The sequence below is a fragment of the Ooceraea biroi genome, chromosome 13 (genome assembly GCF_003672135.1).
Source record: "Ooceraea biroi isolate clonal line C1 chromosome 13, Obir_v5.4, whole genome shotgun sequence".
Lineage (NCBI taxonomy): Eukaryota > Metazoa > Arthropoda > Insecta > Hymenoptera > Formicidae > Ooceraea > Ooceraea biroi.
Window position 1 is genome coordinate 2,293,704 of NC_039518.1, and position 21,070 is coordinate 2,314,773.

Here is a 21,070-nt window from a genome sequence, read left to right on the forward strand (position 1 = left end):
TGGTTTTCAACACTCGATTTCGATATGTTAAGATTCTCAGCAATCTCTCGTGTCGTTAAACGCCGATTGAATCGATCAGTGCCTTTATTTTGCATCATCAATTTCGATTGGCCTTCCTGAGCGTGGTGCATCTTTCACATTAAAATCTCCAGATCGAAATTTAGTAAACCAATTTTGACACTGCCGCAGTTTTAAAGCATCTTCGCCATATACATCAGATAACTTTTTGAGCTTGCACAGCGTTTTTCCCTTTTCGGAAGTAATAAAACAAAATATGAGGAAAATGTTCTTTTTGATTTTCCATTTTGAAATCGACGGCAAACAAACAATTGTTAACGAAATCGTGTACTTTCTTTTTGTAAAACAAGCTTGAACTGTGAGTTGTTAACCTACATAATGAATTTGTGGTTTAGAATGAAGTTAGTTACATTTCAAGACATGTATGTCCATCTATTGGAAAAAACGCATTACTTTTTGGCTAACCTAATAATATTAATATTACAGAGTATTTTCTATCAATAAAATTAATTCTATTAATTCGATCTTTGAAGGCTTCCTACTCCTCATTATTTAAAAGTATTGATTCATACCGTTGGAGTATCCCTGGTGCGGAATCGTGGCAGCCGATCGATGTAGTGGAGCCACTTGCCCGTGGTTGTGGTACCTGCAGAGATTGTGGACATCGAAGAGGATTGTTGGCGAGCGTGTGAATGCCTATGATGATGATGCCTATAGTGACCTGCGGATGCAGCTGGCGTGGCGCACAGCAAGTCATTCAGAATGTGAATGATGGTGCTGATGTCACGCTTCGGTCGGCCGTGCCTGTCTTGCAGCGCCGGATTCAGAGTGCCGCTGAATGTGCCAGAATACACACCTTCCCGTGGTGATGCATGCTCTCTATTATCGCGCCTTGTCTGCGTCTCGCGTTCTCCTAAATTTAAAGAGACACGTGAGATTCGGCCGTCGCGCCATCGCGTTCTCGTTGGAAATCAAAACAGTAGAAGCTCCTCTCACTTTCGATTCCAAAGAGCGTCGAATTATCTCGAAGTGATAAATCCTAAAAGATATGATTTCTCAGAACGATATCAATCTTAAATTGCGACGTTAATTCACATTATTAATTGGGCACGTTGTACTTCACTTTATTACGGAAGCACAAAATTTGAGTGCCATCGACTGTATGCTAAATATGATAATTTTTGAGGGGCCTGAGAGTACGCAAGTAACAATAAATGTTTCATGAAATTTCGAATTAGGATTCAGTACTGCAGATATCCGCAATGGAATTGTCTCGCATCATCCGAGAGACGGTTCGACTCGTGAAGAACTCGAATTCGATCGCAGCACCTCTTAGGACCTTAATCGACACGAATCGACGAATGCAAATCACAAACAATGATGCACAGGGGAAGAACTGGCTTCGGTAATAATGTATACCTCTGCGAGGTCGACCCGCGAGGTGAGTACCTCAGAGGAGAGCTGCTTCAGCTTCTGCGTAAGGTTCCGGGATGCTTCGGCGAGCGCTCGGGTGTCGAGGGTGGCCGGCTTGGGCGGTGACTGTTCCATCATCAGCGACGTGGAGCAGACCGGGCTCTGCGGGGTCGGTTCATCGCGTTGATTTTCTCGTAGTGTCAGCCGCTAGGGATGACGACTGCTGACTGTGATGGTGGTGGCCGGCGCAGATCTTTTTCCTGGGCAGCGTCACGTCGTAAGACTCCGACGAGCTGTGGTCCTGCTGAATCGGGACGGAGGAACCCGCCGCTGCAGTCGAGGAGGCCGTCGGGTTAGGTAAACAGGACTTATTTCTCGAATGGTGATGATGATGGTGATGGTGATGGTGATGATGGTGACCGTGATGGTGGCCATGGTGGTGGTTGTGGTGGTGATGGTGATGGTGATAGAGCGGGCAAGACTGGCATGCACTGCTGTTGTTGGCAGACGGGGCACCGTGCGGACTGCTGCGGGATGGGGATTGCTGTGTCGATTGACTCGAGTTACTGGGCGACGAAAACAACGACGGCGAGGGCGATGAGGAGTGCGTCGGGCCGATCGGCGTTGTCGAGGCCGGCGACGGAGTCGACATGCTAACGCGGCTGGAGCAGACCGGGCTGCTGCTGGTGGTGGTGGTGGTGGTGATACTCGCAGTGGGCAGGCTGCTGCTGTAACTGGCGGCGGCGTGCAGGGCGTTGGCCAGGCTGTTGATTAGATGCGACGTCCTGCTAGCCGCCGTGCCGGCGTTCTGCGGTTTCACGATGCTGCCCGGTGATCTGGCCGTCAGGCACCTTCTGGTCTGCAGCGAGGATGAAACGTGGCTGCCTGGCAAGTTGGATACGCTCGCAGCGCTGCTTCCAACGGGCAGACCGAGGGCGTTGCTGTGGCCGTTGCTGCTAGCGGAATTACTCGCCTGGCTGCCCGCCGGCGAAGCCGGGGTTACGGTAGACAATTGTAGTTGGATCAGCATCATGTGATCGCCAAGCCGCATCGTCAAGTTTAGTGGCGCCTTGCGGACAGGAAGTCGTTCACCTGTGAGTCATTGAGACTCTCCAAGGCCTGCATCACGCTCTGCTCTGGCCGTTGCGCCTGAAACAAGACCGATCGTTTAGGATTGCTTTTCTCCAAGTGCGATCCCTCGCATGATCTACAAGCTACAGTTAATTTTCTAACGTGTCACAAGATACAATAGTGTTACTCCGAATGCCAGTGATCGCGTCAGAACTTTCTGCGAATGCTGTTTGGTGTAAGATGTAACGCGCAAATCGATGGGGCCGCAACGCGAGGTAGAAGCGTGAGAGAAGACCTGCAGAAGAGAGGAAACCTCGCGGAACTGAGGCTCAGACCCTCGATGGGCACAGTTAGGCATCCCTCACCACACCTAACGGACTTCCTTTGACGTCAGACGGCGATTATTGTTGCTGAGTACGAAAATCTTTTTGAGGAATCGAAACATTTTTAGAAACTTTGCGCCGTCTCGGATCATCGGATAAGCTTTAAGAATCCTGTTAATCTCTCTAATTTCGACGTGACAGCAGTCACAAAATATTCGTCAACATTTATAGCTCGCACGATCGATGGACGGTAGAGAGCGGAAGAGAAGTCGTGGAGTTACATTTACGCCATCCGCACCAGTCGGCGGCGCTATAAATTATTAATCAGCAACGCTATATATACAAGGAGCCCAAGCATCCCGCTTGCCTGCTCACTCGCTCGTACGCGCGATCATCGCTCTCAAATGCGGCTTCCGATGTTGCTGCGACGGTTGCGTCGAAAACGCAACGCGCAGTGCAGCGGGCCTGCTGCTATCGAACCGATGCGCTCGTACCACGTGTCGCATTAAAGTGCAGTGTAGGAGCTCTATTCACGGCCGAGATAATATACCTCTGTTAGCCGAATAGCCGCTCGCAGTGCCAAAGCGGCATAGGAATGACAGCGTGTATTGCACCTATGTTACGTACAGGGTGTTCGAAATCGAAGTCGCGTTACAATAAGAAGCGACGAATTGATCAAGCGTTATCTTCTTCCTAACTTTCAAGTCTTTAATAATTATTAGGGGTGTGATTTAGTTTTGAGGGTTTTTTTGCTCAAAAACGCATGTATTTAAATATGATAATGAATAAATGAATACCTTAATCAAAATATTTTCCTTCGTTTTCTATAACTTTTTCCCATCTTCTGGCAAGAGATGGATTCCACCACGATAAAATGACTCTTCTTTTCAGTTGATCCATTCGTCGACGAATTTTCACACTTCTTCCAAATTATCAAAGTGTGTATCCTCTAAAGCGTGTTGCATCGACCGGAACAAATAATAATCGCATGGAGCAATGTCCGGAGAAGACTTGCCATTCAAGCTCTAATAGTGTTTGTTCACTGATAACGCAACGTGAGGTCGAGCGTTGTCACGAAGAAGAATCACTTTCCGTGTTTACTCGCAATTGGTGGTCGTTTTTCGTCCAATGCTTGCTTCAACTTGTACAATTGGTGTCGATAACGATCAGCCGTGACAGTCTCGTGCGGATTTAACAGCTCATAGTACACTATCCCACCAAATACAGAGCATTACTTTTGAACCGTGAATATTGCGTCTCGGAGTGGATGTTGATGGTTCGCCTGGATCCACCCATGATTTTCCGCGTTTCGGATTATCAAAATAGATCCACTTTTCATCCCCAGTAACAATCCGAGACAAAAGACTCTTCTTTTTTTGCCTGGCGATCAACGAAATGCAAATGTTCAACCGGTCGCAATGGCACTTTCCGATAATTGATGTCGAACCCATTTCCCTTCTTTCTGAATTTTTCCCATTTCATGTAAATGTTTGGTAACTGTTGTACGATCAACATTTAATGCTCTGGCAAGAGATGGATTCCACCACGATAAAATGACTCTTCTTTTCAGTTGATCCATTCGTCGACGAATTTTCGCACTTCTTCCAAATTATCAAAGTGTGTATCCTCTAAAGCGTGTTGCATCGACCGGAACAAATAATAATCGCATGGAGCAATGTCCGGAGAAGACTTGCCATTCAAGCTCTAATAGTGTTTGTTTCACTGATAACGCAACGTGAGGTCGAGCGTTGTCACGAAGAAGAATCACTTTCCGTCGTTTGCTCGCAATTGGTGGTCGTTTTTGGTCCAATGCTTGCTTCAACTTGTACAATTGGTGTCGATAACGATCAGCCGTGACAGTCTCGTGCGGATTTAACAGCTCATAGTACACTATCCCACCAAATACAGAGCATTACTTTTGAACCGTGAATATTGCGTCTCGGAGTGGATGTTGATGGTTCGCCTGGATCCACCCATGATTTTCTGCGTTTCGGATTATCAAAATAGATCCACTTTTCATCCCCAGTAACAATCCGAGACAAAAGACTCTTCTTTTTTTGCCTGGCGATCAACGAAATGCAAATGTTCAACCGGTTCGCAATGGCACTTTCCGATAATTGATGTCGAACCCATTTCCCTTCTTTCTGAAGTTTTTCCCATTTCATGTAAATGTTTGGTAACTGTTGTACGATCAACATTTAATGCTCTGGCAAGAGATGGATTCCACCACGATAAAATGACTCTTCTTTTCAGTTGATCCATTCGTCGACGAATTTTCGCACTTCTTCCAAATTATCAAAGTGTGTATCCTCTAAAGCGTGTTGCATCGACCGGAACAAATAATAATCGCATGGAGCAATGTCCGGAGAAGACTTGCCATTCAAGCTCTAATAGTGTTTGTTTCACTGATAACGCAACGTGAGGTCGAGCGTTGTCACGAAGAAGAATCACTTTCCGTCGTTTACTCGCAATTGGTGGTCGTTTTTGGTCCAATGCTTGCTTCAACTTGTACAATTGGTGTCGATAACGATCAGCCGTGACAGTCTCGTGCGGATTTAACAGCTCATAGTACACTATCCCACCAAATACAGAGCATTACTTTTGAACCGTGAATATTGCGTCTCGGAGTGGATGTTGATGGTTCGCCTGGATCCACCCATGATTTTCCGCGTTTCGGATTATCAAAATAGATCCACTTTTCATCCCCAGTAACAATCCGAGACAAAAGACTCTTCTTTTTTGCCTGGCGATCAACGAAATGCAAATGTTCAAATGGCACTTTCCGATAATTGATGTCGAACCCATTTCCCTTCTTTCTGAAGTTTTTCCCATTTCATGTAAATGTTTGGTAACTGTTGTACGATCAACATTTAATGCTCTGGCAAGAGATGGATTCCACCACGATAAAATGACTCTTCTTTTCAGTTGATCCATTCGTCGACGAATTTTCGCACTTCTTCGAAATTATGAAAGTGTGTATCCTCTAAAGCGTGTTGCATCGACCGGAACAAATAATAATCGCATGGAGCAATGTCCGGAGAAGACTTGCCATTCAAGCTCTAATAGTGTTTGTTTCACTGATAACGCAACGTGAGGTCGAGCGTTGTCACGAAGAAGAATCACTTTCCGTCGTTTGCTCGCAATTGGTGGTCGTTTTTCGTCCAATGCTTGCTTCAACTTGTACAATTGGTGTCGATAACGATCAGCCGTGACAGTCTCGTGCGGATTTAACAGCTCGTAGTGCACTATCCCACCAAATACAGAGCATTACTTTTGAACCGTGAATATTGCGTCTCGGAGTGGATGTTGATGGTTCGCCTGGATCCACCCATGATTTTCCGCGTTTCGGATTATCAAAATAGATCCACTTTTCATCCCCAGTAACAATCCGAGACAAAAGACTCTTCTTTTTTTGCCTGGCGATCAACGAAATGCAAATGTTCAAATGGCACTTTCCGATAATTGATGTCGAACCCATTTCCCTTATTTCTGAAGTTTTTCCATTTCATGTAAATGTTTGGTAACTGTTGTACGATCAACATTTAATGCTCTGGCAAGAGATGGATTCCACCACGATAAAATGACTCTTCTTTTGAGTCGATCCATTCGTCGACGAATTTTCGCACTTCGAAATTATCAAAGTGTGTATCCTCTAAAGCGTGTTGCATCGACCGGAACAAATAATAATCGCATGGAGCAATGTCCGGAGAAGACTTGCCATTCAAGCTCTAATAGTGTTTCTTTCACTGATAACGCAACGTGAGGTCGAGCGTTGTCACGAAGAAGAATCACTTTCCGTCGTTTGCTCGCAATTGGTGGTCGTTTTTGGTTCAATGCTTGCTTCAACTTGTTCAATTGGTGTCGATAACGATCAGCCGTGACAGTCTCGTGCGGATTTAACAGCTCGTAGTACACTATCCCACCAAATACAGAACATTACTTTATAACCGTGAATATTGCGTCTCGGAGTGGATGTTGATGGTTCGCCTGGATCCACCCATGATTTTCCGCGTTTCAGATTATCAAAATAGATCCACTTTTCATCCCCAGTAACAATCCGAGACAAAAGACTCTTCTTTTTGTGCCTGGCGATCAACGAAATGCAAATGTTCAAATGGCACTTTCCGATAATTGATGTCGAACCCATTTCCCTTATTTCTGAAGTTTTTCCATTTCATGTAAATGTTTGGTAACTGTTGTACGATCAACATTTAATGCTCTGGCAAGAGATGGATTCCACCACGATAAAATGACTCTTCTTTTCAGTTGATCCATTCGTCGACGAATTTTCGCACTTCTTCGAAATTATGAAAGTGTGTATCCTCTAAAGCGTGTTGCATCGACCGGAACAAATAATAATCGCATGGAGCAATGTCCGGAGAAGACTTCCCATTCAAGCTCTAATAGTGTTTGTTTCACTGATAACGCAACGTGAGGTCGAGCGTTGTCACGAAGAAGAATCACTTTCCGTCGTTTGCTCGCAATTGGTGGTCGTTTTTGGTTCAATGCTTGCTTCAACTTGTTCAATTGGTGTCGATAACGATCAGCCGTGACAGTCTCGTGCGGATTTAACAGCTCGTAGTACACTATCCCACCAAATACAGAACATTACTTTATAACCGTGAATATTGCGTCTCGGAGTGGATGTTGATGGTTCGCCTGGATCCACCCATGATTTTCCGCGTTTCAGATTATCAAAATAGATCCACTTTTCATCCCCAGTAACAATCCGAGACAAAAGACTCTTCTTTTTGTGCCTGGCGATCAACGAAATGCAAATGTTCAAATGGCACTTTCCGATAATTGATGTCGAACCCATTTCCCTTCTTTCTGAATTTTTCCCATTTCATGTGAATGTTTGGCAACTGTTGTACGATCAACATTTAATGCTCTGGCAAGTTCTGAAGTGGATTGTGTTGGATTTTCGTGCAATAATGCTTGCAAATCCGCATTTTCAAGCTTTCTTGGTTGTCCCGAGCGTTCTTTGGTCTTCACATCAGTATCACCACTTTTAAAGCGTCTAAACCAGTATTCACACGTCTTAATTGATGGTGATTCTGCGTCACCATAAGTTTCCACAAGAATTCTATAACCGTCAGCCGCAGTTTTCTTTTGATTAAAAACCAAAAGCAACGCATGTCGAAAATGCTCTATCGGAAGTTGCATTTTTACGATGATATAAACGCGACTGTTATTGCATCTATTGCTATAATGCTACTAAATGTCATGGATAATGTTCACATCGTAAGAAACAACAGTTATCGGAAACAGCTATTGGAACAAACTGACACTACAGCCATCTGTTGCAAAACCCTCAAAACTAAATCAAACTCCTAATAAAATCATAAAATCTAATTGACGAAATATATTTGCAGAGAAACTGGCGAAAGGAGAGGCCGAGGTTCGCACGGCGGAGGACGAGGATAAGGACGTGTGCCACGACGCGAAGAACGATAAGGAGGAGGACGTGGGAGAGCAGGAGTACGTAATGGATATCACGGAAAATATGAACGAGAGGAAGTTCAAAGTGCCGTCTTACAAATATTGCCGCCAGCATCAGATCGCTATCGGTACGGTTCAGTGAATCAATTTTACATGCGTACATTATTTGTGCGTCTTCGCAATTTTTATCAAAAAAATTCCATCGTCCAGGTAAATCCATGGTGAAGGAAGTTCAGGGATTCTACTGCGAGCGTTGCCGACGATTCATGCTCCTGACTGAAGACATGAACGCTCACCTGCGCAGCATCACCCACTATCGCAACTTCGTGTCGGAGGTGAAGTCCTTAACGTCGAACACGACGGCTGCGGAGACGAAGGAGACCGAACAGGCCGAGGTAAACGAAATCGCGAGAGAGAGAAAAAAAGAACGTCACGTTAGAGATACTCGAGTCCCAAGTTTTACAAATCGTAATATTGCATTCGTAGAACGAGAAGAGCGTTGAGATTAAGGACGAGTGCGACGGTAACTGGAAGCGCCGTAAGATCGATAACGGCAAGGACGAGGGGGCCGACACGCCTCCTCGCCTTGACAAGGAGGCGATCGAGGATAAGGTCGATGCCGCGAACGTGGCGCCGAAGAAGTCGGACGGGGAGGAGAAATACGATCCGCTGGAAGCCGACGCTACCGAGTCGGAGGAGGAGGAGAATCGCGAGACGGAGGTGAAGGTGGAGACTGCAACGGTCGCGGGCAACGCGGCTAACGTGCAAGACAAGAAATTGCCGGTCGAGGAAGCGTGGGCGGATATAGACAACGACGACGACATCGAGATGAGCAATTTGATCGACGACGCGGACGAGAAGGAGCACGCGGATCATGAGAAGTCCATGCAGAAGGTGGACCGTAATCCGGGTCCTCAGGTAAAGTCGCCCAGGGGGGGTCGCGCGTACTCACGCGGCCGCGGTGGTCCGCGCGCCAGGAGATCCCGGCGATAAGGAGGTAATTGCGATTCACGGAACAGCGGCAAGCACCGAAAGTAAAAAAACGCAGGAATAAAATGTATCAAAACGAAAAAAAATTCAATTACACTTTTATTCGAAGTTTTAACGAATTAAGAATGAAATACGTTTTCATCATCCAAGCGTATGTAGAATGCTTGTGTAATATTACTAATAGTATATGTGTATTACACGTATTCTTATCTGTGAGTGTGTATTATCTTACAATTCAGTATCGTGTACTGTGATGAGAAGGAAGAGCGGCGAGCGTTTTTATACGATAATATGGACATTTTTAGTCACCCATCGCGCACTTTTATCTTCCGTGTCTCTCGACGATGAAATTGAAGTATATACATATATAATTTAACGTATCTACGCGATTGTAAAATAAGTAACGTTGATTTTGGACAACAAAAATGATGAATGAAGCATGGCTCCACTCTGAAGCCAAAACTGATGATCGATATCTTGTTCTTTACACATAATCGTATAAATATTTTAACGATTCTATTGCTCGATACGCCTCACATTAGGATTAAAGCAATTAGATTTTTTGTTAAAACAAATGTAAAAAAAACAAATGAGTGTGCATTATCACGTAAAAAAACAAACTTTCGCGAGAGAAGGCTCTTTTCTCTCATTGTAACGCGAAGTTGCTACGTAAACGGAGAATCTTGACAATTTCAAAACGCAATATTAGGTGTCACGCGTTAAGGGGGGAGCCTGCTTTAGAACGTTGAAAATAAGGTATAATTTTACGAATTTTTTGGAGAAACTGTACAGTGGATCATTATAAAACTTTGATGCATTTATTAGTACATGTTTAGAGATAAAAAAAATTATTTTTTGATTTGAATATATCGCCTGTAGAGGTCGTCCTGGAGGCATTGTAAATTGGTGAGCATTCTCCTGCCTCCAAATTTCATCCAAACTGAAAAATTGAAATATTTTCTCGTTATTTATGAATTCCCATCGTCGATGAGCCTTTAATATTCATAAAAACATTAAGTTAAACAATTATTTTTGCATGAAAAAGTTCAAAAACTTTGCCTAAAAATCGTACTTTTTGTTCTAAGCTCCACCATTTTGGCACTTTTCAACTCTTTTCTTCTCTCTTTGGTTCATCGACGATGGGAATTCATAAATAACGAGAACATATTTCAATTTTTCAGTTCAGACGAAATTTGGAGGCAGGAGAATGCTCACCAATTTGCAATGCCGGCGACGCGGCTGCACTAAGATTTCTCCAGGACGACCTCTACAAGCGATATATTCAAATCAAAAAATAGTTTTTTTTATCTTTAAACATGTACTAATAAATGCATTGTAAATTGGTGAGCATTCTCCTGCCTCCAAATTTCATCCAAACTGAAAAATTGAAATATTTTCTCGTTATTTATGAATTCCCATCGTCGATGAACCTTTAATATTCATAAAAACATTAAGTTAAACAATTATTTTTGCATGAAAAAGTTCAAAAACTTTGCCTAAAATCGTACTTTTGTGTTCTAAGCTCCACCATTTTGGCACTTTTCAACTTTTTTCTTCTCTCTTTGGTTCATCGACGATGGTTATTCATAAATAACGAGAAAATATTTCAATTTTTCAGTTTGGATGAAATTTGGAGGCAGGAGAATGCTCACCAATTTGCAATGCCGGCGACGCGGCTGCACTAAGATTTCTCCAGGACGACCTCTACAAGCGACATATTCAAATCAAAAAATAGTTTTTTTATCTTTAAACATGTACTAAAAAATGCATCAAAGTTTTATAATGATCTGCTGTATAGTTTCTCCAAAAACAATTCGTAAAATATACCTTATTTTCAGCGTTCTAAAGCAGGCTCCCCCCTTAAGAATATGTAAGAGAAGTGCGATAATTAGCGGATTATAGGAGTGCAAAAAAGACATTGAATAATAATTGTAATGTGTACACATGCGCATGCCCGAATATAGTCACACACACACACACACATATACACACACTGTATACATTCATATATGTTACATGGGTATATTAATAATTCAATAGATCATGTATCAATGCAATATATTTCCTAATTTTATTACTAATCCTTGGCAAGGTGAGTTGACAAAAATTCATCTACAGAGTCCGTGTCCCACTTGTGAATATCGAGTACATCCTCGACTCTATTCTCCCCGTCGTACAGCTTGATGATTGGATCTAGACCTCTCACGTACTTAATACTAAGATTTTTATATTTCTTTGGTCGATCACTTTTAATGAAGGCTGGAAAAGATATATATATATATATCTGCAGCAAGGCTCGCATTGCAAGAGATAATCTTTAAGTTGTTAGGAATAAATCGACATCCGAACGTCACGTCACATTGGTACCTTGTATCTGGGGGTACTGTCCGAATTTGCACGTGCAAACCTCGAGAACAGCCTTAGGATAACGCTTGGATCCGGCTAAATCATAATCGTTATCTCTCAGACAACATTCCTCACATGTAGCACTAAAAGAATTTACGAAATAAAATATTTATACGCCGTATGCTTTGTTTTTTGAAAAAACAGATTTGATATTGCAACGTGACGTACAAAATCTTTGTTAAATTAGGCGTGTCGAAGCGTTGACACGTTGAGCAGAGTAAGTTGGCTTTGTGAAATCCTAACGCTTTGCAGTCTTCCGCTGAAAATTCCGCGATGACATTGTTTACCTGTAACAAGCATCGTTACCTGATGCAACTTGACTCTAAATCTGTTAGAATTGTTTTAAGTGTATTTTGTCAATATAATTACAATCGCGAGGCGATTTAAAAATTTAATTTCCACTTCGCGTTGCTCCATGAGGATTACATTTCTACTTACTGCCATGAGGAATGAAAGTAGAATCGTCGTGTACAGTAAATAACTCATTCTGTCTCTTCTTTCGATGATATTGCCGAAATTGTGAAGCAATTAAACGGGACAGTACAAATGTAATACTGAAATGCAAAGTTTGCTTGTTACTATCACACGAATGCGTGCAAAAAAAAGCGAAAAAATAATTTACTTCGTTTATGACAGTGTGAGATATTTTTCAATTACGGAAACAAAATATAACCTTTGACGTACTTCTGAAACTTTTACATAAGGAACTAGCCGACTCCGATTATCATATGTAGAATATTTCCATGGGCTCCTGCTTCTGCAGGACGCGGCAACGCGGTGGCCAATCACCGTCTTGCTTTTCTGATAATACCGAAAAGCAAGACGGTGATTGGCCGCCGCGTTGCCGCTTTGCCGCGTTCTATGTGCGGGAGCCCAAAGTCTGCGCTTCCGCCTTAAGGTGATCCTGGAGTTGCTAGTGAACTATTTTTTCACTATAGCGATGGTAATTGCAGTTTCGAAAATGCTCTTTATTGCTTGTGCAGAATAAACAATCCTTTTCCACAAATGAAGTAGAGATAGAAAAAAAGTCCGCTCTACAGGACTTTATTTATAGGGACAAGCACCCGTTTTCGAGTCAGCCGCGCAGGTTTGCTTGCGCATCCCAAGCGGCCATGTTCTTGGGCGGCTTCCAATCCCGTTCAAAGTAAAGAACGCACATTATCTCCGTAACTGTGATCACTATAGCTAGAGAAACATAACCAAACATAAGAATTCGTATATTGTATTGTATTGTTTGTTTTGTGCTTTTGTTAAAAACAATGTCTAAGAGAATACATCGAGTGTGTGCGGTGCAAAATTGTTTTCACAATGATTAATGATGATAATATATCATTTTTTCGCTTTCCACAAGAGAAAGAAAGGTATGCATTACTTATGTATTTATAAAATATGTAATTGTTTTTAAGAAAACACATTAAAAATAGTTACTGATAGCGGTGGTTTCTAATATTATTGATACGCTACTTGCCGCCCGAAGACATGGCGGATCGGCTGAAAAAGATCAAAGGTGCCGACGCTCTTTGTCCCTACTGTATATCATTATACCGTGGTCATATGTAGAATATTTCTATGGGCTCCTGCTTCTGCAGGACGCGGCAACGCGGTGGCCAATCACCATCTTGCTTTTCTGATAATACCGAAAAGCAAGACGGTGATTGGCCGCCGCTTTGCCGCGTTCTATGTGCGGGAACCCAAAGTCTGCGCTTCCGCCTTAAGGTGATCCTGGAGTTGCTAGTGAACTATTTTTTCACTATAGCGATGGTAATTGCAGTTTCGAAAATGCTCTTTATTGCTTGTGCAGAATAAACAATCCTTTTCCACAAATGAAGTAGAGATAGAAAAAAAGTCCGCTCTACAGGACTTTATTTATAGGGACAAGCACCCGTTTTCGAGTCAGCCGCGCAGGTTTGCTTGCGCATCCCAAGCGGCCATGTTCTTGGGCGGCTTCCAATCCCGTTCAAAGTAAAGAACGCACATTATCTCCGTAACTGTGATCACTATAGATAGAGAAACATAACCAAACATAAAACTTCGTATATTGTATTGTATTGTTTGTTTTGTGCTTTTGTTAAAAACAATGTCTAAGAGAATACATCGAGTGTGTGCGGTGCAAAATTGTTTTCACAATGATTAATGATGATAATATATCATTTTTTCGCTTTCCACAAGAGAAAGAAAGGTATGCATTACTTATGTATTTATAAAATATGTAATTGTTTTTAAGAAAACACATTAAAAATAGTTACTGATAGCGGTGGTTTCTAATATTATTGATACGCTACTTGCCGCCCGAAGACATGGCGGATTGGCTGAAAAAGATCAAAGGTGCCGACGCTCTTTGTCCCTACTGTATATCATTATACCGTGGTCATATGTAGAATATTTCTATGGGCTCCTGCTTCTGCAGGACGCGGCAACGCGGTGGCCAATCACCGTCTTGCTTTTCTGATAATACCGAAAAGCAAGACGGTGATTGGCCGCCGCGTTGCCGCTTTGCCGCGTTCTATGTGCGGGAGCCCAAAGTCTGCGCTTCCGCCTTAAGGTGATCCTGGAGTTGCTAGTGAACTATTTTTTCACTATAGCGATGGTAATTGCAGTTTCGAAAATGCTCTTTATTGCTTGTGCAGAATAAACAATCCTTTTCCACAAATGAAGTAGAGATAGAAAGAAAGTCCGCTCTACAGGACTTTATTTATAGGGACAAGCACCCGTTTTCGAGTCAGCCGCGCAGGTTTGCTTGCGCATCCCAAGCGGCCATGTTCTTGGGCGGCTTCCAATCCCGTTCAAAGTAAAGAACGCACATTATCTCCGTAACTGTGATCACTATAGATAGAGAAACATAACCAAACATAAGAATTCGTATATTGTATTGTATTGTTTGTTTTGTGCTTTTGTTAAAAACAATGTCTAAGAGAATACATCGAGTGTGTGCGGTGCAAAATTGTTTTCACAATGATTAATGATGATAATGTATCATTTTTTCGCTTTCCACAAGAGAAAGAAAGGTATGCATTACTTATGTATTTATAAAATATGTAATTTTTTTTTAAGAAAACACATTAAAAATAGTTGCTGATAGCGGTGGTTTCTAATATTATTGATACGCTACTTGCCGCCCGAAGACATGGCGGATCGGCTGAAAAAGATCAAAGGTGCCGACGCTCTTTGTCCCTACTGTATATCATTATACCGTGGTCATATGTAGAATATTTCTATGGGCTCCTGCTTCTGCAGGACGCGGCAACGCGGTGGCCAATCACCGTCTTGCTTTTCTGATAATACCGAAAAGCAGGACGGTGATTGGCCGCCGCTTTGCCGCGTTCTGTGTGCGGGATTGGTGGAACTCTTTTCCCTAGTTTGAACTGGCCAATGAGAGGCGTGGCGCACGTCCGCCTATAACGTTCAGCGCCATAGCAAACAATTTGAAGTCATTTTCAGTTGTGCCGTTACGCGTGTTGCGCGGACGTTGATCGTTTATCGGGCTGGCGATCGCAAGATGTCGAATTTCAAGCAACAATACAAGAATCCGCGACTAGGTTTCGGCGACGTTGGTCACAATAGAAATGTACGCGCCTATAAACAAGATAAATCACGCAGGGAGATCCGAACGCGTGCCTTTGACCAGACTCGTCAGCTGCAGGACGTCTCGGCGCCCCCGAGTCCGGAATCCGGTGAGTCTTCGGCAAAATATTTAATTATTTAATGGCACGGCACGTATTATCGTGATAAAATTTGAGGTAACCGGTTCTGCCACTTTTTCTCGAGATAATCTTGCTCATCAATCCCGTTCAAAACTATTCCATATTTTTGTTATTCGAGCGCTTTAGAATCTTGTCATTCTTCTTCATTTGCCGCTATTTTATGAGCTATAAAATTTGTCCCAATACTGCGTGCACTTTGGTAGCTCGCAAGATTCTAAGAAAGCGTGTATAAAGTTTTTTGTGTAAACAATTAAACAATTGTGTAAAAATAAAGATAAATTATCTTGGTTTGATTTCTCCCCATGTGTCAAATTTTCAATAGTTGTAAAGAAATTGTTTTAAGCCAGCGGCACACGGTGCTTGTTTTCGTGCTGGATTTCTAGCTAGCATGGAATTGTGACACGCAATTCGTTGCTTGAAATCAGGCAACAAATCGTGTGTCGCAATTCCATGCTAGCTAGAAAAACAGCACGAAAACAAGCACCATGTGCCGCTGGCTTAGTAGGAAAAAAGTAGTTCTAGAATATCAAATTGTATACATACATATTATATTATAATTTTATAAAAATTGCGAAAGTATTAGAAAAAGAAATTCTTTTTATCAATAAATAACAAAAAGAACTACATAATATAACGTGTTCATATAACAAAATACGTACAGTTTTCTAAGTGCTTATTACTCGCTCTTGTTTTTATGATTATTTATCTTAAGAAAGCTATTTCTCTTAGCAATGTTGTATTGAAACAGAAATGATTTTGTCAACAGGGAAATTGAAAAATGAACGTTTCAAGAAGTTACAAAAATGGAAGGAAGAACGTGAAAGAAAAAAACAATTGGAGGCTGCCAAGAAGAAGCCTGCTTTCAAAGTTGGTGTTGTTCACCATTCTTTATCTTCTCCTTGGAATACAACATCTGCACAATCATCCACAAAAGTGAAGGCAATGCGTCAGAATGATGTGCCAAAACGGATTACCAGAGCAACGGAAAAGCGATTGTTGGCTAAAAATCTACTTGTTAAGCAAGTAGCAACGGGCTCAAAGGACGTAGCTTCCACTTCGGCAAAACAGCATCTCAATTCAAACGCCCAAAATATCAAAACATCCGATAAGAAGAAGCCAAAATCATTTGCTCCTGCTAATCACGAGTTCAGACCCCCATCTGGACTGCAAAAGCTGCCTCTCTTTGGTCTTGTGCCACCAGTTGAGGAAACGCCACAGGAGAAAGGAGATTTCTTTGTAAAAGGCAAACAAGCTGACTTCAATCTATTCAACACAAATAACGTTAAGAGTGAGCTGAAAGTCAAACCATCGGAAGAATTAAATACAAACATCTCTGGTAATAGGAGTGTAGGAATCAAGACCTCAAGTCCAAAGTCGTCGTCGAATAAACGAAAATCACAGCAAAAGCTAAATGAACCGGTTCCCGATCTAAATAGCACGTTCGAAATCAAAGAAACGGTAACAGCGTCGAGTAAACACGAGAATATAGAGAGAGATGCCCCGCAGGAGGGACAACCTTCATCGAACGATAATACGAAGACACCATCGCGCGAGGCTGATTCAGTTGATGTCAACAAAGGCAACCGCGATACGGAAAATCTCATTTCCTTCTCACCGTACCTCACGCTGAGTCGTGGCAAGAAAAACGCTAGGAAGGAGCAACAGCAGCGACTCGGCATCGGCCGTTCGCCGTCCGACGCAATCCCGACCAAAGAGACCGTAATGAAAAACTTAAACATATCTGCCGAGGAGGAGGAACGCACTGCTCAGTACTTCAAGTATATTCTGAAGAAGGAGACCGACAAGCTCCAGGATCTGTGCAGGAAATGGTTGGACATCCAGACCTCGGAGCAGGGTGTACCAGAAGACGCTGCGTACGAAATCAATCAAGCGGTGGGGCAGACGAATTTGCTGGTAAATACCAATTTACGATGTAATTGATAACAGTGTGTTTAAGGGGGGGGGGGGGGGCCTGCTTTAGAACGCTGAAAATAAGGTATATTTTACGAATTGTTTTTGGAGAAACTATACAGCAGATCATTATAAAACTTTGATGCATTTTTTAGTACATGTTTAAAGATAAAAAAATTATTTTTTTATTTGAATATATCGCTTGTAGAGGTCGTCCTGGAGAAATCTTAGTGCAGCCGCGTCGTCGGCATTGCAAATTGGTGAGCATTCTCCTGCCTCCGAATTTCGTCTAAACTGAAAAATTGAAATATGTTCTCGTTATTTATGAATAACCATCGTCGATGAACCAAAGAGAGAAGAAAACAGTTGAAAAGTGCCAAAATGGTGGAGCTTAGAACACAAAAGTACGATTTTTAGGCAAAGTTTTTGAACTTTTTCATGCAAAAATAATTGTTTAACTTAATGTTTTTATGAATATTAAAGGTTCATCGACGATGGGAATTCATAAATAACGAGAAAATATTTCAATTTTTCAGTTTGGATGAAATTTGGAGGCAGGAGAATGCTCACCAATGTACAATGCATTTATTAGTACATGTTTAAAGATAAAAAAACTATTTTTTGATTTGAATATATCGCTTGTAGAGGTCGTCCTGGAGAAATCTTAGTGCAGCCGCGTCGCCGGCATTGCAAATTGGTGAGCATTCTCCTGCCTCCGAATTTCGTCTAAACTGAAAAATTGAAATATGTTCTCGTTATTTATGAATTCCCATCGTCGATGAACCAGAGAGAAGAAAACAGTTGAAAAGTGCCAAAATGGTGGAGCTTAGAACACAAAAGTACGATTTTTAGGCAAAGTTTTTGAACTTTTTCATGCAAAAATAATTGTTTAACTTAATGTTTTTATGAACATTAAAGGTTCATCGACGATGGGAATTCATAAATAACGAGAAAATATTTCAATTTTTCAGTTTGGATGAAATTTGGAGGCAGGAGAATGCTCACCAATTTACAATGCATTTATTAGTACATGTTTAAAGATAAAAAAACTATTTTTTGATTTGAATATGTCGCTTGTAGAGGTCGTCCTGGAGAAATCTTAGTGCAGCCGCGTCGCCGGCATTGCAAATTGGTGAGCATTCTCCTGCCTCCGAATTTCGTCTAAACTGAAAAATTGAAATATGTTCTCGTTATTTATGAATAACCATCGTCGATGAACCAAAGAGAGAAGAAAACAGTTGAAAAGTGCCAAAATGGTGGAGCTTAGAACACAAAAGTACGATTTTTAGGCAAAGTTTTTGAACTTTTTCATGCAAAAATAATTGTTTAACTTAATGTTTTTATGAATATTAAAGGTTCATCGACGATGGGAATTCATAAATAACGAGAAAATATTTCAATTTTTCAGTTTGGATGAAATTTGGAGGCAGGAGAATGCTCACCAATGTACAATGCATTTATTAGTACATGTTTAAAGATAAAAAAATTATTTTTTGATTTGAATATATCGCTTGTAGAGGTCGTCCTGGAGAAATCTTAGTGCAGCCGCGTCGCCGGCATTGCAAATTGGTGAGCATTCTCCTGCCTCCGAATTTCGTCTAAACTGAAAAATTGAAATATGTTCTCGTTATTTATGAATAACCATCGTCGATGAACCAAAGAGAGAAGAAAAGAGTTGAAAAGTGCCAAAATGGTGGAGCTTAGAACACAAAAGTACGATTTTTAGGCAAAGTTTTTGAACTTTTTCATGCAAAAATAATTTTTAACTTAATGTTTTTATGAATATTAAAGGTTCATCGACGATGGGAATTCATAAATAACGAGAAAATATTTCAATTTTTCAGTTTGGATGAAATTTGGAGGCAGGAGAATGCTCACCAATTTACAATGCCGGCTGCACTAAGATGCCTCCAGGACGACCTCTACAGGCGATATATTCAAATCAAAAAATAATTTTTTTTATCTTTAAACATGTACTAATAAATGCATCAAAGTTTTATAATGATCCGCTGTATAGTTTTTCCAAAACAATTCGTAAAATTATACCTTATTTTCAACGTTCTAAAGCAGGCTCCCCCCTTAATACGTTGTTCATTTCAGTTTGAAATCATGATCATTTCGTCCACAATATTTCATAGTTCTAATGTTATTGTGAAGGAAGTTTTGATGTAATATCATTATCTTTGTCTGAACAGAAACCCTGGTCGAAACGTTAGAATTTGATTACTAAATTGAGCTTGCCAATTAATGGTCGAATAATAATTATTTTACAGATAAATAAAAAGTTCGAAAGGTTTCGCGGCTTGGTGCAGGACTGCGAAACCGGCAGGGGAGAGATGCTGGTCACGTGTAGGGACTTGCAGGGATTTTGGGACATGACGTACATGGAAGTCGCAAATTGCGACGCGCGGTTCGCGAAGTTGGAGGAACGCCGCGACAGACAGTGGCAGGAGGACGACTGCGCTGCTGCTAAGCTCGGTGCTTGCAAAAAGAAGCGAATGCCCGCGAAAAAACAGATCGCGCCAAACAGATCGCAGCCAAGCGCACTGCGGTCAATGATCTTAGCTGCCAGAAAGAAGAAGATGGAGGCGGGAACGAGTCCGCTGAATAAAGAAGATCCGCTGCAGGACGCGAATAAGGAGCGCGCCTTCACTTTGCCGGGCAGTAGGAAATCCACGTCCTCCAAGGAAAACGATTCCGCTCGGCGTAAGACAAGATCCAAATCCATCGGTTCAAACCCACGCAAGTCACCTTTCGCGCGAGACGAAAATGCGAAGATAAATTTGCTACAGTTGCACCGCGCTAGCGCGTCCAAAAAGCTGAGGAGTCCATTCGCAGCTATGAAGATAAGTCAAATGTGTAAGACGCCCGAGGTCCAATTGGATGACACGATAACGTACGTTAATTCCGGCCAAACGCCGGGTAAAAGTATATTAAAGAAATCGGAGGACCTAAGTAAGGAAGCTCGTATCAAGTCTGCATGCAAGGTCAATTTTGATGATGCGATAGCTCGAAGAAGGGAGGTTCCTCTTGATGAGGAAGCGCGGACCAAATTAAGCCTAGCCGCTGCGTTAAGCAGAATAGACAATCTCGAGTTGGACGAGTTAAGCGTGGAAGAGAGTATTAACGCTGAGAAAAGGTTGAACTTCGACGCTGAGGATTCTGACAATTCCATAAATTCCAATGGCTTTGATGAGTTTGCGGCCGAGGTATCGATCCAGGTCGAGAAGCGACAATCCAAATCACTGTCTCGTAAGAAAACGGCGACGGACGATGGAGAGGTTGCAGCGTCTAGGAAACGGTCAAGGCATCGAACTCGATGTGTCAGTACATCGGACGAGGAAGTAGAATATGATGTAAATGTGTTGCCTGCAACGCCGTTAAAAACTAATGTCAGGACTCCCGTTAACTCGGAGACAATCTCGAATGCAGAACTGGAACGAAATGACGAGTCGGAAATAAAAATACTTAGAAATAGAACCATCACGACAAACGATAGCGTGAAGATCAACAGGACAAGCAAATTGGTAAGCAGTTTTTTGTTATTATTGCTACGTAAAATCTTTAATTTATTTATTGTGTATTTCTCATTATATACGATATTATATATAATGTTTATATATTTTATTATATATTTTTCCAAACCTTCCATTCCAAAAATGTAATATTTTAATTTAAGCTGTTAGTAAATTAAAAATATTAAAATATTAATATTTTTAATTTACTAACAGCTTAAATAAAAATTTAAGCTTAGCAGAAAATGTACAAACTAGTTGATAATATCTAACGTCTTCC

General features: G+C 41.8%; 3 protein-coding genes and 1 pseudogene across 5 annotated transcripts in view; 2 read left to right on the forward strand and 2 right to left on the reverse strand.

Annotated features, from left to right (window-relative positions):
• Nucleotides 1-556: 556 nt before the first annotated feature.
• Nucleotides 557-2,664, reverse strand: LOC113563279 (annotated as a pseudogene).
• A 5,507-nt stretch (nt 2,665-8,171) lies between these two features.
• Nucleotides 8,172-9,843, forward strand: LOC113563244. The gene is made up of 3 exons (XM_026974622.1): nt 8,172-8,395; nt 8,478-8,662; nt 8,754-9,843. Exons 1-3 carry the CDS (start codon nt 8,314-8,316, stop codon nt 9,258-9,260), a joined length of 774 nt encoding a protein of 257 aa, XP_026830423.1. The 5' UTR covers nt 8,172-8,313; the 3' UTR covers nt 9,261-9,843.
• Nucleotides 9,844-11,298: 1,455 nt separating this feature from the next.
• Nucleotides 11,299-12,411, reverse strand: LOC105279592 (selenoprotein F). Of its 3 annotated transcripts, none has more exons than XM_011339463.2 (5): nt 12,348-12,411; nt 12,102-12,217; nt 11,832-11,950; nt 11,625-11,746; nt 11,299-11,516 (listed from the first exon to the last, which is right to left on the reverse strand). In XM_011339463.2, exons 2-5 carry the CDS (start codon nt 12,147-12,149, stop codon nt 11,335-11,337), a joined length of 471 nt encoding a protein of 156 aa, XP_011337765.1. In that variant the 5' UTR covers nt 12,150-12,217; nt 12,348-12,411; the 3' UTR covers nt 11,299-11,334. The 3 variants fall into 3 exon arrangements, with proteins under 3 accessions (XP_011337765.1, XP_011337764.1, XP_011337763.1); XM_011339462.2 differs by having other exon boundaries at nt 12,286-12,383; XM_011339461.2 differs by lacking the exon at nt 12,348-12,411 and having other exon boundaries at nt 12,102-12,329.
• A 2,668-nt stretch (nt 12,412-15,079) lies between these two features.
• The window catches only part of LOC105279590 (disks large-associated protein 5), a 6,211-nt gene continuing 220 nt past the window's right edge, over nt 15,080-21,070 (forward strand). The window contains exons 1-3 of the mRNA XM_026974690.1: nt 15,080-15,334; nt 16,131-17,278; nt 19,549-20,878. Of these exons, the coding sequence (XP_026830491.1) occupies nt 15,160-15,334; nt 16,131-17,278; nt 19,549-20,878 (2,653 nt within the window). The 5' untranslated portion in view covers nt 15,080-15,159. The remainder of the gene's footprint in view (nt 15,335-16,130; nt 17,279-19,548; nt 20,879-21,070) is intronic.

Bases quoted from the DNA above. Each gene is read 5' to 3' on its own strand.
- LOC113563244 (XM_026974622.1), top strand. From the start codon at position 8,314: ATGGATATCACGGAAAATATGAACGAGAGGAAGTTCAAAGTGCCGTCT. The intron at 8,396-8,477 runs GTACGGTTCAGT...TCCATCGTCCAG, and splicing joins CCAGCATCAGATCGCTATCG to GTAAATCCATGGTGAAGGAA. The intron at 8,663-8,753 runs GTAAACGAAATC...TTGCATTCGTAG, and splicing joins AGGAGACCGAACAGGCCGAG to AACGAGAAGAGCGTTGAGAT.
- LOC105279592 (XM_011339463.2), bottom strand. From the start codon at position 12,149: ATGAGTTATTTACTGTACACGACGATTCTACTTTCATTCCTCATGGCA. The intron at 11,951-12,101 runs GTAAGTAGAAAT...TGCTTGTTACAG, and splicing joins TACTTTCATTCCTCATGGCA to GTAAACAATGTCATCGCGGA. The intron at 11,517-11,624 runs GTACCAATGTGA...TATCTTTTCCAG, and splicing joins ACAGTACCCCCAGATACAAG to CCTTCATTAAAAGTGATCGA.